The sequence below is a fragment of the Colletotrichum lupini genome, chromosome 2 (assembly GCF_023278565.1).
Source record: "Colletotrichum lupini chromosome 2, complete sequence".
Taxonomy (NCBI): Eukaryota; Fungi; Ascomycota; class Sordariomycetes; order Glomerellales; family Glomerellaceae; genus Colletotrichum; species Colletotrichum lupini.
The window spans coordinates 5374499-5387524 of record NC_064675.1 but is presented as its reverse complement, the minus strand read 5'-3'; the positions used below and the strand labels follow the sequence as shown (position 1 = coordinate 5387524).

The 13026-nt window shown below is 51.1% G+C and overlaps 4 protein-coding genes across 4 annotated transcripts; 2 read left to right on the top strand and 2 right to left on the bottom strand.

The window, feature by feature from the left end:
* Positions 1-2250: 2250 nt before the first annotated feature.
* CLUP02_03953 (uncharacterized protein) lies at positions 2251-2913 on the bottom strand (the record flags this gene model as incomplete). Its single annotated transcript, XM_049282970.1, has 3 exons — positions 2251-2365; positions 2429-2771; positions 2832-2913. 3 exons carry the CDS (start codon positions 2911-2913, stop codon positions 2251-2253), a joined length of 540 nt encoding a protein of 179 aa, XP_049140113.1.
* Positions 2914-4853: 1940 nt separating this feature from the next.
* Positions 4854-5643, top strand: CLUP02_03952 (uncharacterized protein; the record flags this gene model as incomplete). Its single annotated transcript, XM_049282969.1, has 2 exons — positions 4854-5268; positions 5330-5643. The coding sequence occupies 2 exons, from the start codon at positions 4854-4856 to the stop codon at positions 5641-5643; spliced, it is 729 nt and encodes a 242-aa protein (XP_049140112.1).
* A 639-nt stretch (positions 5644-6282) lies between these two features.
* Positions 6283-7205, top strand: CLUP02_03951 (uncharacterized protein; the record flags this gene model as incomplete). Its single annotated transcript, XM_049282968.1, has 2 exons — positions 6283-6841; positions 6931-7205. The coding sequence occupies 2 exons, from the start codon at positions 6283-6285 to the stop codon at positions 7203-7205; spliced, it is 834 nt and encodes a 277-aa protein (XP_049140111.1).
* Positions 7206-9329: 2124 nt separating this feature from the next.
* CLUP02_03950 (plasma-membrane proton-efflux P-type ATPase) lies at positions 9330-12729 on the bottom strand (the record flags this gene model as incomplete). The annotated part of the gene is made up of 5 exons (XM_049282967.1): positions 9330-9956; positions 10012-11733; positions 11809-12032; positions 12120-12415; positions 12548-12729. 5 exons carry the CDS (start codon positions 12727-12729, stop codon positions 9330-9332), a joined length of 3051 nt encoding a protein of 1016 aa, XP_049140110.1.
* Between the last annotated feature and the right edge of the window lie 297 nt (positions 12730-13026).

Genomic DNA, 13026 nt, shown 5'->3' with positions numbered 1-13026 from the left:
CTAGCTCCATCTATTGAGTGTCAACTCTGCTTCAGAGAGCGAGTGTTATTCCTATAATCCGACGAATGCGGGTCTAGACTCTCTTTCTCGCCCACATACACACATTCTCTCTCGCACACCTAACGGAAGTGATTTCGACGGATGCTACGAGCTATATCGAATCTCTCGGCAATGCGAGGTCCCTGCTTACCTTGAGCCCATGCCGCGAACGATGACATGTGATTCGAAAAACGCAAGTCTATATAAGAAACAATCTCGAGATGAGACTTGATGTCTGCATGTACTTACCCGCAGTCTTCTCCAATGGCACAGTTCGTGACTGGCTGACCCGGGCAGCTGCGTCCGAGCTATGCGCGTCTCTATGTTACTACGTCGACGCAAAGCGTAGGACAGAATGACATGTGGTTTGAGTCTTATCAACGGTCTGGAACATCTCGGTCGTGTTTGTATGTCATTCGTCAGCAAGATGGGAGGCCTTGGCGAACAAAATGAGGTTTATATGGCAGACTCTTCTGAGGGGTAGATTTCGGCTTGTGGCGAATAGAATGGTATGCAGCGTCATACTCCATAGTTATAACCTCTATTTATTTAAATTCACTGCAGAGTCTTATGATGGCCTTCATTGGGCAAATCAGGCTTCTTTGGAAGTTGATTCATCATGAATCAGAGGTCTTTCAGCCAGACTTGGCTTAGATTTTGGCATCAGGGTTACGAGACCCCTCGTTTCGCCTCTTATAAACAGGTATATTGGTGACAAGTTTCGGATAGAACGGGAACCTGAAGGCTTTTCTTGGTGCGGCTTTGCAGAACATAGACCTGTGGTCAAACATGAGCTTGCCAGCTCACCCTCCAAGAGGGCTCGTCTTTGCCACACCTTTGTTGTATCCATTCCACATGAGGCCTTTCAAGTTCAGCAGTGGCATACTGTATTGTCATAGAGATTCATAGCTAAGATATTAACATCAGACATCGATATCGGGGTATGAAACAGTGCACAAGGAAGCAATATCAATAGATGCATGGAGACGGCAGCCGAATACTACCAGACATTGGTCTGAGTACTAAATATCAGTTAAATTTGACCTCTCTATGAAGGAGCAATATTATTAAGGGAACGTCCGAAGCATCGATATCTCTTTCAATGCAATGTTGATGGCCGTGACAGTACGACTAACACAGGCAAAGCATTTCGTGGATCTGATCAGATATTGCTACCGAGATCCATATGATTCAATGTAAATATCGAGTGATCTCAATCTAAATCAAAAGCGCCCGAAGACTGCTGATAGGAGCTGTTAGAGTTGCTGCTCCTTAACAATGGACACACCGCAGACGGTATCAACAAACGTCACCTTGCGTCCACTGAAGGGGTCAGACCTTCCGGGACAACCAGCAGGCGTGATTTTTTTTTAAAACATGCAAAGCCACATAGTGCTGCTACATGTTCAGGTAAGTTCTCTTCTGGCCAAAGTTTACGAGCAAGTCAAAAGGTCGTCACCCGCCGCCGCCCTGAACTCCACACAAACTCACATCCAGCATGCTCGTGAATCCACCAAAACTTCAAGAACATACAACACCAGGGATTCGCTGGTCGTCACCGACCCAACTACTAATCCGGCCCTCATTGGCTTATCTATGGGAGAGCGGACGGGATCCCGGGTTCTCCAATGGGTATGGTCGTATGTGGTGGTTTAGCAATGCTAAGTTGAAGATATCGTCGGAAAAGGCTAGGGGGCGACAGCGCAGCAACCGACCCAACAACTCGACCAAGGCATTGGAATTATAAATATATAATGAGAAATGAGCATCTGTAAAAGTCCTTCCAAGTTGTCTGATAGGTCAGGTCTCGGCCACACTTGACAGCTTTTTTCCATCATGCTCAGCATCTAACTATCTTTGCGTCAACCTGGTGCACACCTGGAATCATCACCCTATCTTCGCAATAAACAAAACAGAAGCTGTTTTGTATTATGAACTGATAGTCTATCTTGGGATCAACTACAAGCACCCCGTATCCGTAGTACCTTGTCTTAGTCAGTATCTAAAGCTGCAAAGACCAGCACGACTGTACTCCCTATAACCTACACTCAATTCGCTCATGAATATGACATCGATAGTAGGCTATCTTAGATTTATTATAGACTTAGGTCTATTGTGTTAGATGGTTGGGTAGCTAACATGGCGTCTGTCATTTTTACGGAACTACTCCTGCCGAAGTACAGCGGCACATACTAGACTGGCGTCCTAACATCAGTTCCGCTTGGTTTCGACCTTGAAGGCATGAACAAGGAGCACATCCGCATTCGCGTTGGGACCACTCTCGGATGTCCCAGCTGGGACCTTCAGTGAGATGGCAAGAGAGAAGCTGTGAAATGGCAAATGTCAGCTGATTACCTACGTAGGTGAGAAGGGCCTGGAAATGACTCACTATTCCGAGGCCTTATTCTTCAAAGCCACGGCACCAGTCATGTTGCTGTCTTTACCAGTCTCCATGACCTCGCAGTATTGGGCTAAGTCTTGAAGTGGCATGCCGTTTTGGCGGTAGAGATCCAGTTTCTCGTTTGGGATTTTGGGAGACTGTGGGCCGCCAAGTCCGAGCACTTGCTCCCAGCAATTCATTTTGTCCATGTCATCCTCGCCAGCAACAATCACAACAGTAGACATAATTCCACCCCAGAAAGCCACTTCTAGGATTCTTCCACCCTGGCTTGCTGGTGCATCGATGGTAAGTGCCGGGGCTACGAGCCGAGAGAGGAGTCCGGTCGGAACAGCTAAAATTATGTCAATGGCTGGGTTATCGTTTGACTGCCCGCAACTCAAGAACTACTCACTAGATATTCCAACGCCCCCAAGCAGAAGATTTCGAATGGCGTTGAGGGCTGCCTGTGGTCTTCCAACGCTAAAAGAACCCATGACGAAGCGGTAGTAGGAACTGAGTGTTCAACTTTACGGCAAGACAAATTAGTAATGGTAATGAATATCTGGGATCAGGTTCAGACGCGCTGGAAGGAATCAAAGCTAGTAGCTATGCGTGATCTGAGTAGCTCTCCTATTTATTCACCGGCGCCAGACGACCATAACCAGGGACTCTTCTTAGCACTAGCACGGTGTCCAAAGTATCCGCTCTGAGAAAGCATGAACCCAGCATTTCGCGAATATGTCCACATCGTATGATGTTTCCAACGAGGCTGGCTGAGTTGTGTGATGTATGTGCGCAATCCCCGGACTTGGAAAAGTGTTGCAGCCAAGCTCGGTAGTGCTCAGGTTTGCGGTCATTCAGTCACTATACTGCTTGGTCAAGGATGCTGTACCAAGCTCATTTGAACATATTTCGGATAGTGGAATAAGGCAACGAAAACAAACCTGGATATCGTGCATAATCATCTGAGTCTGGACCTCTCTGCTCACCGACTATTCCCGTACTATGATAGGTACTGAGCGGCTGATACATTGTCGAAAACGGAAATGCTCTTCCCTACCGAACGGCACTAATGTCAGTCCTGCTGTCTCATTTCAGCTCCCGCTAGCTCCCGTCAGCTCCCGCCGGCAAGTACGCCACCGCGACGCTGAGGTTCTTCCCCGCGTTCCCACCCCAACGTCGCATGATTGAAGCTTGCAAGGGGTTAGTGAGGTCTGCCGTGAACCGTGAATACTGGTGGTTGGCCTTGGGGATGTCTTTCACAAAGTCACTACTCAATACTGCTCCGGAGACTGTGTTTAATGATGTGTATCAAGCATATTGACAATCGAGACCTTCAAGCCCCGACATGATTACTTGTTCTGTTGATATCTCGCCAGGCTTGCGAACAGAAAGCTGAAGAGAACACGAGATAGCATTGTTCTATGTCTTACTAAGCTTCGACCAAGTCCGACACCGTTCATCATTGTCGACCGATGCCTTAACATTTTATTCCGTTGGCATTCAGTTCATGCATGTAAAATGTGTGAGGTCCTAAGCAAAATTGCCCACCTGCCCCCCCTTGAGTCCCAACCCGGAACTGAGGCGTCAAAATTTATCAGCCCAAGAATGTGATAGCTCAAGAACATCTTGGACTTTACATCACTTCTCGTATACAGGCGAATCCCGAGCGAATAGATCAAGAAGTATGAAAGCAACAAGTCGAAAGCAGCCTCAACGCATCATTCAAGTGGAAAGTGAGCATAGCGTTAGGTGTATGTTGGCTTCCTTCTGAAGCCAAAATTCCCTGTGCCTCCAAGAAGGCGGTGAGAAGTCGACAATACCACCATGTAGTCGCCCTAGATGTGTCGTGGATTATCACGAAGTCTGACTGGCGCGTACTTCGCCTTCTCAGAGTAAGGCATGTTGGTTATGAATGCAGTCAAGCGTAAGGTGTTCACCACCTTCACCCATGCAAGCCACTTGGTATTGCAAACATGTTCAAACGAGAAATGGCGCAACATCATCACACGATCGACACCGCCTTCTGATTCAGATTACGCATCAACATTTGCAGCTCTTTCTTAGTACACCCAGAAAGCCCAAAGCATGAAGCGAGAGGCAAGAATGGGCTGGCGTGGTGGAACTGATTGGAGTGACACTCTTCGACACACTTGTTTACGTGGGAATGCCGCGAAACCAAAGGAGAGGAATGCAGCCAGACAGGATGTGTAATCTTTAAACGCACTATAGACTACATGAGGCTCGAAGATTTGGGTTGCTAAGAGTCGGCCAACCTTGGACATTGAAGATACTATAAAAGCTTCATCAGTTCCCTCTCCAAAACAATTCAAAGAGAAGCACCCAGAAACCCAATCAGCTTCATATCTCAACTACTATACTACTTCTAAATCACAATCATCATTTGGCCCTCGCCACAACCCAGACTATCAAAATGGCGAGCTTCAAAATTACAATCAACAACAAGTCCAACAACGACCGCGCGTTTCTGCTTTTCCAGGATATGCCGGTCCCAAGCAATCTCAATCAAAAGAATGTATTCGCCAACATTTACCAGCGTTCTCCTACCATCAATGGCAAGGGTGCTGCCCACACCGACTTCACCATGAAGCAGCAGTATTTTGCCATTTATGGTACCTCTCAGACAACTGCAAATGGAGCCATCCGTGTTGACACTGGCGACTCCGTCCCTGCCAAGCTTGGTCCCAACGGAACACTTGCTGTTGTCACCACTGTCGATCACAATGGGACGGACCCAACTTGGGATCAGTCCCAGATGGCTAACACGGCCCAAGCCAAGGGCGGCTTTGACCTTCGCGCCGACAACACCTTCAAGTTCCCCAATCCCAGTAAGACCTGCATTACCATTAGAGTCGAGACGACTCTAGTTCACTTGCTGAAGTTTCGCAGATGAAATCTACATCGGTTGCGGCGCCCCAGACCCGAAGACTGGCGAAGTGATTCCTATTCAGACCTGGCTCGCCCAGCCAGGTGTCACTAGCCAGATCTTTCCCAGGGTCATATACTACATTGCCTTCGGTAATTTCGAACCAGGTGTTGTTGTGGACAGGAACACAATCGGCCAAGTTCTGAAGGTGGACTTCAGCGGCGCAGCTATCCCAAACGCCACCTTCACTCTCACTAACAACGGCACTTACGTACCTGATGACAAGGTTGAGTCGAACGGCGTCCACTGGAGCTTCGGAAACATTGACGGGGTTTAAGAATGTTTCGTTATCCAGAGAAGCATGCAGTAGTACTTAGTGAGGCATGCATAGATATGGTCGCGGATGTTACGGAATGATTTGCTGGAGCTTATGAAGTGATATCGGTGTTAATGGATTTGAGGAGAGACGAGATGGGAAACAACTGCTTGCTTTGTTGCTGTTTTTTTAAACTTAAAATACGGCCTAGGTCGCTCGCCATAAAATCCCAGAATACAACTACTGGAAGAAACTCCCGTTTTCGTTCTTGAAAGTGCAGCCAACTGTCATTAGCGGGCACCTACACACCCCAACTCAATGAATGTTAGGAGGCAGTCAGGTAGCGCAATGCTGCAACACGGAGGGCTAGCTTGATATGTTTTCATCTTTTGCAACCTGAATATGAATCAAGTGGCATATGAGGCGCCCAATCAAGTCCACGGCCAGTCACAATCCCAATCCCCTTACAGAATGTTGCAATCTCTTGGGCTCGGCCTATAAATGAGTCGCTCTGCACTCGCAACTTTCCCTCCATTCTCAATGCGAAAGACAAGCTCTCTCTTTCATCTTACGCCCAATTCTCAAATTTCAACCGCCGTCGGCCTTCACTCTCCCCATCATATAAAGTTGTTCAATCCTGAACGCTACACAGAGGTCAGCATGGATTCAGCCTCATCTACCGAGGATAATGATTCCAGTGACATCAACGTCGGCTACACAATGGCTCTATTATGGGAGGAGTCCCAAATCTATCATTCTTTGCTGGCGCCAAAATGGCTCGACATGCGTTGGACTATCAATGTGAATAATCTCAGCGCAAACGCAACTTCCTTCATCTTGTATCCATCTCCACCAAAATTCATCTCGAACAACCCGGGCGACTCGAACGTCTTCACCTGCGTATACCAACAGAGCAAGTCAATAAATGCGAAAACAGGTTCCACTGTGTTTGGGATTGCCATGCAAGGTGTCGGTACGCACCCAGTTGTCGTGGTCACAGGCTCCCCCAATCACCAGTTGGAGCCAAACCTGGAGGTCTACGCAACTGATACGTGCAACGCCTATCTCGCTGAGAAACCCGAAACGAGTTGCACTATGACCTTGACTAAAGACGCAGCGCCATATTTTACAACTAGTTCAAGCGGTGTACATGAGAACAGCAAGTCACGAGACGCCTCCATTCGCATTTCGTGCGGAAGCTTTCCCGGCGATACTCCAGGTACGTCATGATGAAGGTTCCTATACCTCGTATGATACAACCTCGAGATGAATTGTGTCAGCGGTGAACTGATGCCTTTATCTCAATAGCACGACCATTTGTTGGCCTTGGTGCGCCAGCGCCGGTGGGAGTAGGCATTGTGCCAATCGTCGTGTGGAAAGCAGTCCCCAGCCAGAGTTTTAACCTGGCACCAATGTCTAACAAATGGAGGATTACAAAGTCGACTAGCAAACCAAGAACAATCTTGGATCTCAGTTTACAGGAGCCATCTGACTGGATAGAGGTCGAGTTCACCGACGACAACCGGGAGATACAGATCAATCACAACAACGATGGAACTTTCTCGTTATCCGGCGACGAGTAGGACGGTATTTCACATGACTGGCGGCAGATACATTCCTTATCTGAATGATTGACTACTTAGCCTGCTTGAAGGAGCCGTAGATAAATTACAAAGTTGACAAAGTAACACATTGTCAAAATTTTGCAATAATGCACCATGTCGAAGAGGCGTGTCGTTGGAACTGGCCAGCACGTGACTGGCACGTCAAGGTGTGGATGGGGCTTACAGCTGCATATTTGGACCGGGGATTAGGCACGGGCTCCACGGTGTAGTCGAACTTTTGACCAGGCGTGGTGTATAAGTCAGCGTCAACGATTCTCACTAGCAACTGAACAAACTCCATGAGAGGGCCTGTCCTAGTATAGCAAGAGATACCGATGGGATAAGAAACGTCTGCGGCGTGGTTGATGCCCGGTCTTCCGACGTGGTGGCTGACAAGTCGGCAGACCTCATATGCACCGCTGCTAAGTCTTGCTTGACTTCATTGAACATCTACACCGGTGGGATCAGGACTCATCTCGCGAAAAGGTCAACGTAGGGGGGTGAACGAAGCAGTGCTGTGCAAGTGACCAAACTAATAATTAGCGACTTCGTCCGTCCGTCCCCTCGAGCAAAGACCAACTCCAAGGGGGCCAACAAAAAACGTCTCAAGACGTGTCGTGCATATCGTCTCGTGAAAAGAGTAAGCCCGCATAATTTTTCGTGCTCCGGTGTAAGGGGAAAAACGAGAATACGGAGAGGAGACGAGAAAAAGGCTTCTTTTCAGTCTTGACCAAGTGTTGGCCCATCCGCACCACCCCTTGGACCCCCTCGGGCATCTCGCGTTATCGGTTGACCCGGGCAGGATTCAAGGGGTTGAGAAAGTATCTGAATGGAGCGATCGACCCGTGAATCAGAAGAAGCGTGATTCAGAAAGAGCTGGGACACAGGGGAAAAAAAAAGAATGGTCTTCGTCATCCATCAGGAACATCCATCAGGACGTCGTAAGGCATACGCACGAGTAACGGCCAACAAACCGCACAGAGAGTGAGAAGGAGGGGGGGAAGGGGGCAAGCCCGACGTCTCAATGCCATCATGCCTAAACTCTCATCCCGGGATTCCCGCTTCTCGCCTTTTCGCCTCTCTCATCCTCGCCGCCTCGCGTCACCCTCCAGGTCCATCCTCCTCCTTCTCCGTCGTCCCGACTCGAGGGAAAACAAAAAAACGCTACCGGTGGACGGATCTTGGCCGTCGTCGAAAGGGTGGGAACATGGGCCACCAACCACCCATCCTGCACGGCGTTCCCAACAACACGGGAGAAAGTCCGGAGGTCGGAGAGGTTACGGTGGGGAGAGAAGAGAGAGAAAAGAGGAAGAGGAGGACGGCTTACGCATGAAGCGGTCCGAGTGTCTGGTGGTCAGAAACAGCCGTAGTTGCGGAAAAGGTTGAACTGTGTAGGTTAGGCCCAATGGGGTGTTACTTCTCGGACGGGAAGCAAGGGTGTCCAGGGTCTCTCTCCAGTTCTAGGACTCTTGGGATTTGGGCTGTCTTTTTCTCGCCTTGTAATGCAGATCGGGCCGAAGGATGGTGTGAGTCTCCCGAGGGAGCGATATTGGGCTTTGAATCGTAGTCGGAATACATGACAATGTCATAGTGTGATATCGAGTTGAGAAGATTGCATACATGTCACGATTGAAGGAACTCGCAGATTTGTTTTAACTTGTTCAGATTTAATTGAATTAACCGACCGACCCTTGACCCGATCAACGCCACAACAATGAACATGATGGTCTTTTTGTTACATTATAGAAAACTGCTCGTGAAAATGGGTCATTAGTGACAGTCGTGTTGATGTCGCCAAATATTACCAAGCGCGTCATCTAGAGGTTGGTGTGTCCCTCGCCTTTCCCTTTTGGCTGGTCTTTCTCTCTTCCTCGCACCTAAGAAGTATCATCGCCTTCTTCTTTCTCTATAGTGGGATATGGAAAAAATGATTTCAGAAATGGATTTTTTGTTGTGAAACTCGATGCCGTTCAAAACACGCTTTGTTTGTGACTGCTCTGCCGCGCGCGCTCCTAATAACATGATGTCTAATTTTTGTGTTGATTTTTTTGATTTCTTTCATGTTTTGGTCGAAACTATCTCCAATTGCTCGACTCAGGACGCTTAGCCCTCCTCGACGACGGCACGGTTGGCAATGTAGAAGCGCTCGCCCTTGTCGTCCTTCTCGTGCTCGAGGGCGACCTTGCTCAGCTGAGTAAGGACGTTCTCGATGAGGGTGTCGGTGACGCTGCGCTTCTTGCGGCCCATGTCGTTGAGGACCCGGAGGTTGGTCAGGACGTAGTAGACCAGGGCCATGACGATGGTGACGGCGATGGAGTAGACGAAGACGACGCAGACGGTGACGAAGTCGGTGCGGCCGTTCTCGGACAGGAACTTGTTGAGCGAGGGAGGGGAGGCGGGCTCGCCGCGGCCGCCAGAGAACCAACCGAAGACGCAGAAGAGGATGGACAGGACGTCGACGGCGGCGATGGCACCGATGAGCTGGAAGGAGGGGAAGGTGTCGAAGCCACGGGTGACGAAGATGAGCCAGTTCTGGGTGAGGGAGATCTCGAGGAAGAGAATCTCCTGAACGGAACCGTAGTCGTGGATGACACCACCCTCGGTGATGTACATGGTACCGCGGAGAATCCAGGTGCCGGCAGCGAGGAGAGAGCCGAGAACGATGGAGATAATCCAGATCTTGGGCAATTGCCACTCGACGGGACGCTTCTCGAAGTGGGCGTTGTCGTACTATTGGTTTGATTAGTGACATGAAGTGAATGTGTTGCGTGAGACAGATACTTACAGCGACGGCAATGGTGGCCAAATCAGCGAAGAGAGCAAGGAAGACAATCAAGTCGGCGCGGACAGTCTCGTTGATGATGATCATGGAGGTGACCAGGTAGATCTCCAAGTGCAGGCAAAGGGCGATACGGTACTGGATGTAGGCCTTCATGCGCTGGAAAATCTGGCGAGACAGCTTGATGGCGGAGACAATGGTGGAGAGACCGGGAGCAAGGAAGACGATATCGGCGGCAGCCTGGGCAGCCTCGGTGGCACCCTCGACGGCAATACCGCAGTCAGACTTCTTCAGGGAAGGAGCATCGTTGACACCGTCACCAGTCATGGCAGTCAAGTGACCGCGCTGCTGAAGCATCTCGACGACCTGGTACTTGTGCTCGGGGAACACCTCGGCGAAACCGTCGGCACGCTCGCAGAGATCGTGGATGGAAGTGCCAGCCATGTCGGAGTGAAGAAGCTTGTCGGAGTTGTAAACCTTGGTACCAAGCTGAAGCATGCGGCAGGTCTCGACGGCGATGGCGTGGGCGTCACCGGTAAGCATCTTGACCTGGAGACCGAGAGCCTGGGCCTCGAGGATGGTCTGGCCGGTATCAGAACGAGGGGGGTCGAAGAGGGACAGCATGCCGAGCATCTCCCAGGGGCCATCCTCCTCCTTGACGGCGACGGCGAGGGAACGGAAACCACGGCGAGCGAACTCAGCCGCCTTCTCCTTGAAGAGGGCGGACTGCTCCTCGGTGCAGTCGGTGAGGGCGAGAACGGCCTTGGGGGCACCCTTGGCGCAAGTGTAGCGGACACCACGGTGGGTGGCGATGGTGGTGATACGCTTGGAGACGGGGTCGAAGGGAGTGAACTTCTCGGTCTTCCAGCCGTCAGAGATCAGCTCCTTGGCCTTGGGGTAGCGCTTAAGGGTGAGAACGGTGATCTTGTCAATGGGGTCGAGAGCCTTGATGTTGTGGGAAGAGGCAAGGGCGGCGACGGCCATCATCCAGTTGATGTCGACTCCCTCCATGACGAAGGGCTCGCGGACGGACAGCTGGTTGGCAGTGAGGGTACCAGTCTTATCGGAGCAGAGGATGTCGACACCGGCAAGGGACTCAATGGCGGTAAGCTTCTGGACGATAGCCTTCTCCTCAGCGAGGTAGGCGGCACCGACGGCCAAGGTGGTGGTGGTAACGCAAGGCAGACCGATGGGGACACCGATGATGAGAAGAATCAAGGCGTAGTGGAGCAAGTTGACGGAAGTGCCCTCCTCAGAGACCTCAATGGAGCGGTAGAAACCACCGATCCAGGCGGCGAGGATGAAGATGATGACAAGGGCGAGAAGCGTAGTACCGATGGAGTTCATGATGGCCTTGAAGTGACCCTGGTCCTGGGCGCCCTGGACGAGGGAGGCGGTCTTTCCGACGAAAGAGGCCTGGGCGCCGTGGGTGACGATACAGAAAGCCTTGCCGCGCTTGCAACCGGTGGTGTAGTAGCAAGTATCGGTCATGAACTTGTCGACAGCGAGGGACTCACCAGTCATGGCAGACTGGTCAACGGCGACGATGGAGTGTCCGAGGGCGGGGTTGGCGTTCTCCTCATCACCCTCCTCGAACTTCTCGCGGCGGGGGGACATGACATCCTGAGCCTCGAGCTCAGCCTTGTAGGCGCTGTAGCCGGCGGGGTTCTCGTAGTCGCAGATAAGCTGGCAATCGGCGGGGACGACGTGGCCTTCCTCGACAATGATCTAGAGAGAGTCCGTGTAAGTAAGATTGGCTTTTCCCTGGATCGCCGATGCGATGACCGAGATGAGACGACTTACAATGTCACCGGGGACGAGTTCACGAGCGCGGATGTCTTCTTCTCTGCCCTGGCGGACGACACGAGCCTTCATGGCAATGTCACCCTTGAGGGAGGCGACGACATCGGCAGCCTGCTTCTCCTGGTACCAACCGACAGCGGCGTTGAGCAACAAAATGGCGACAATCAGACCGGCGTCAAGCCAGTCCTGCAGGGCAAAGGCGAGGATAGCGGCACACTCCATGACTGCATTGAGAATTAGCGTTTTGCCCTTGGTGTTTCATGCAGTCCATGCCGCAGACTGCAGTCAAGTGGTTGTTGGCTTGTGCTTACCATAGAGAATGGGACCGCGGAAGAAACCGACGAACTTGAGGAACATGTTCTCCTTCTCGGTGGTAAGTTCGTTCCAGCCGGTGTACTTTCTGCGGCGCTCGACTTCCGTGGCGTCAAGACCTTGCCTCATGTCGGTCTTGAGCCAGTCGGCGGGAGTGACGAAGCCGCTGGCACCAGCGCCCTCCTGGGTGGCCTTCTTCCAGAATTGCCATGCTGGCACCTTCTTGGTTGTGGCCGCCTCGGTCTCTTCCACCTCAGCGTTGGGGTCCCGGTAGGTGTCGATGTACTTGATCAGACTGTGGTGAAAAGTGCGGTGTTAGTCGCCAGCGTTACATTGGAGAGAGAATTCTGAGCCATTGGCACTTGGAGAAGAGCCAATGGCGTGTAAGACTGGTTTTTGGGGGTGATGGTGAAGAAGAAAGACTTACGATCTGTACTCCTCGTTGGTACCGCCTTCGCCAGCACCGCCATCAACCCGGTTGTTCCTGGCGCGCTCCTGGATGAAGTTGCCGGTCTCGAGGTCCTGGTCGTCATCCTCGGTGTTGATGGGTTGAGGGTAGTGCTTGTTGCCTCCTTTTCCTATTAAGCCCGCCATTTTGTATGGTGCCATAGAACAACGGAAAAGGAATACAGTCCAGCTGTAGGGGTAGTAGAGGCGAGCGCAGGACAGGTATATATAGGAAGGTAGAGGATGAGGGAGGAGAGAGGAAGGAGGGGCAGAGCAGGGTGAGGAAGAAGGCTAAGCCAGAAGAGACCTGAATCACGGTGGGAGAATGGGGCATATTATATTACATCTGTCAAACGGCGAGGCCGGACTGGTCGAAGAGGTTCCGCGGATGGGAACAAGAAGATGGGACCAAGGCAAGGCAAGGCAAGGTAAGGAAGGGCATGGGCCACGGCCCCCAGT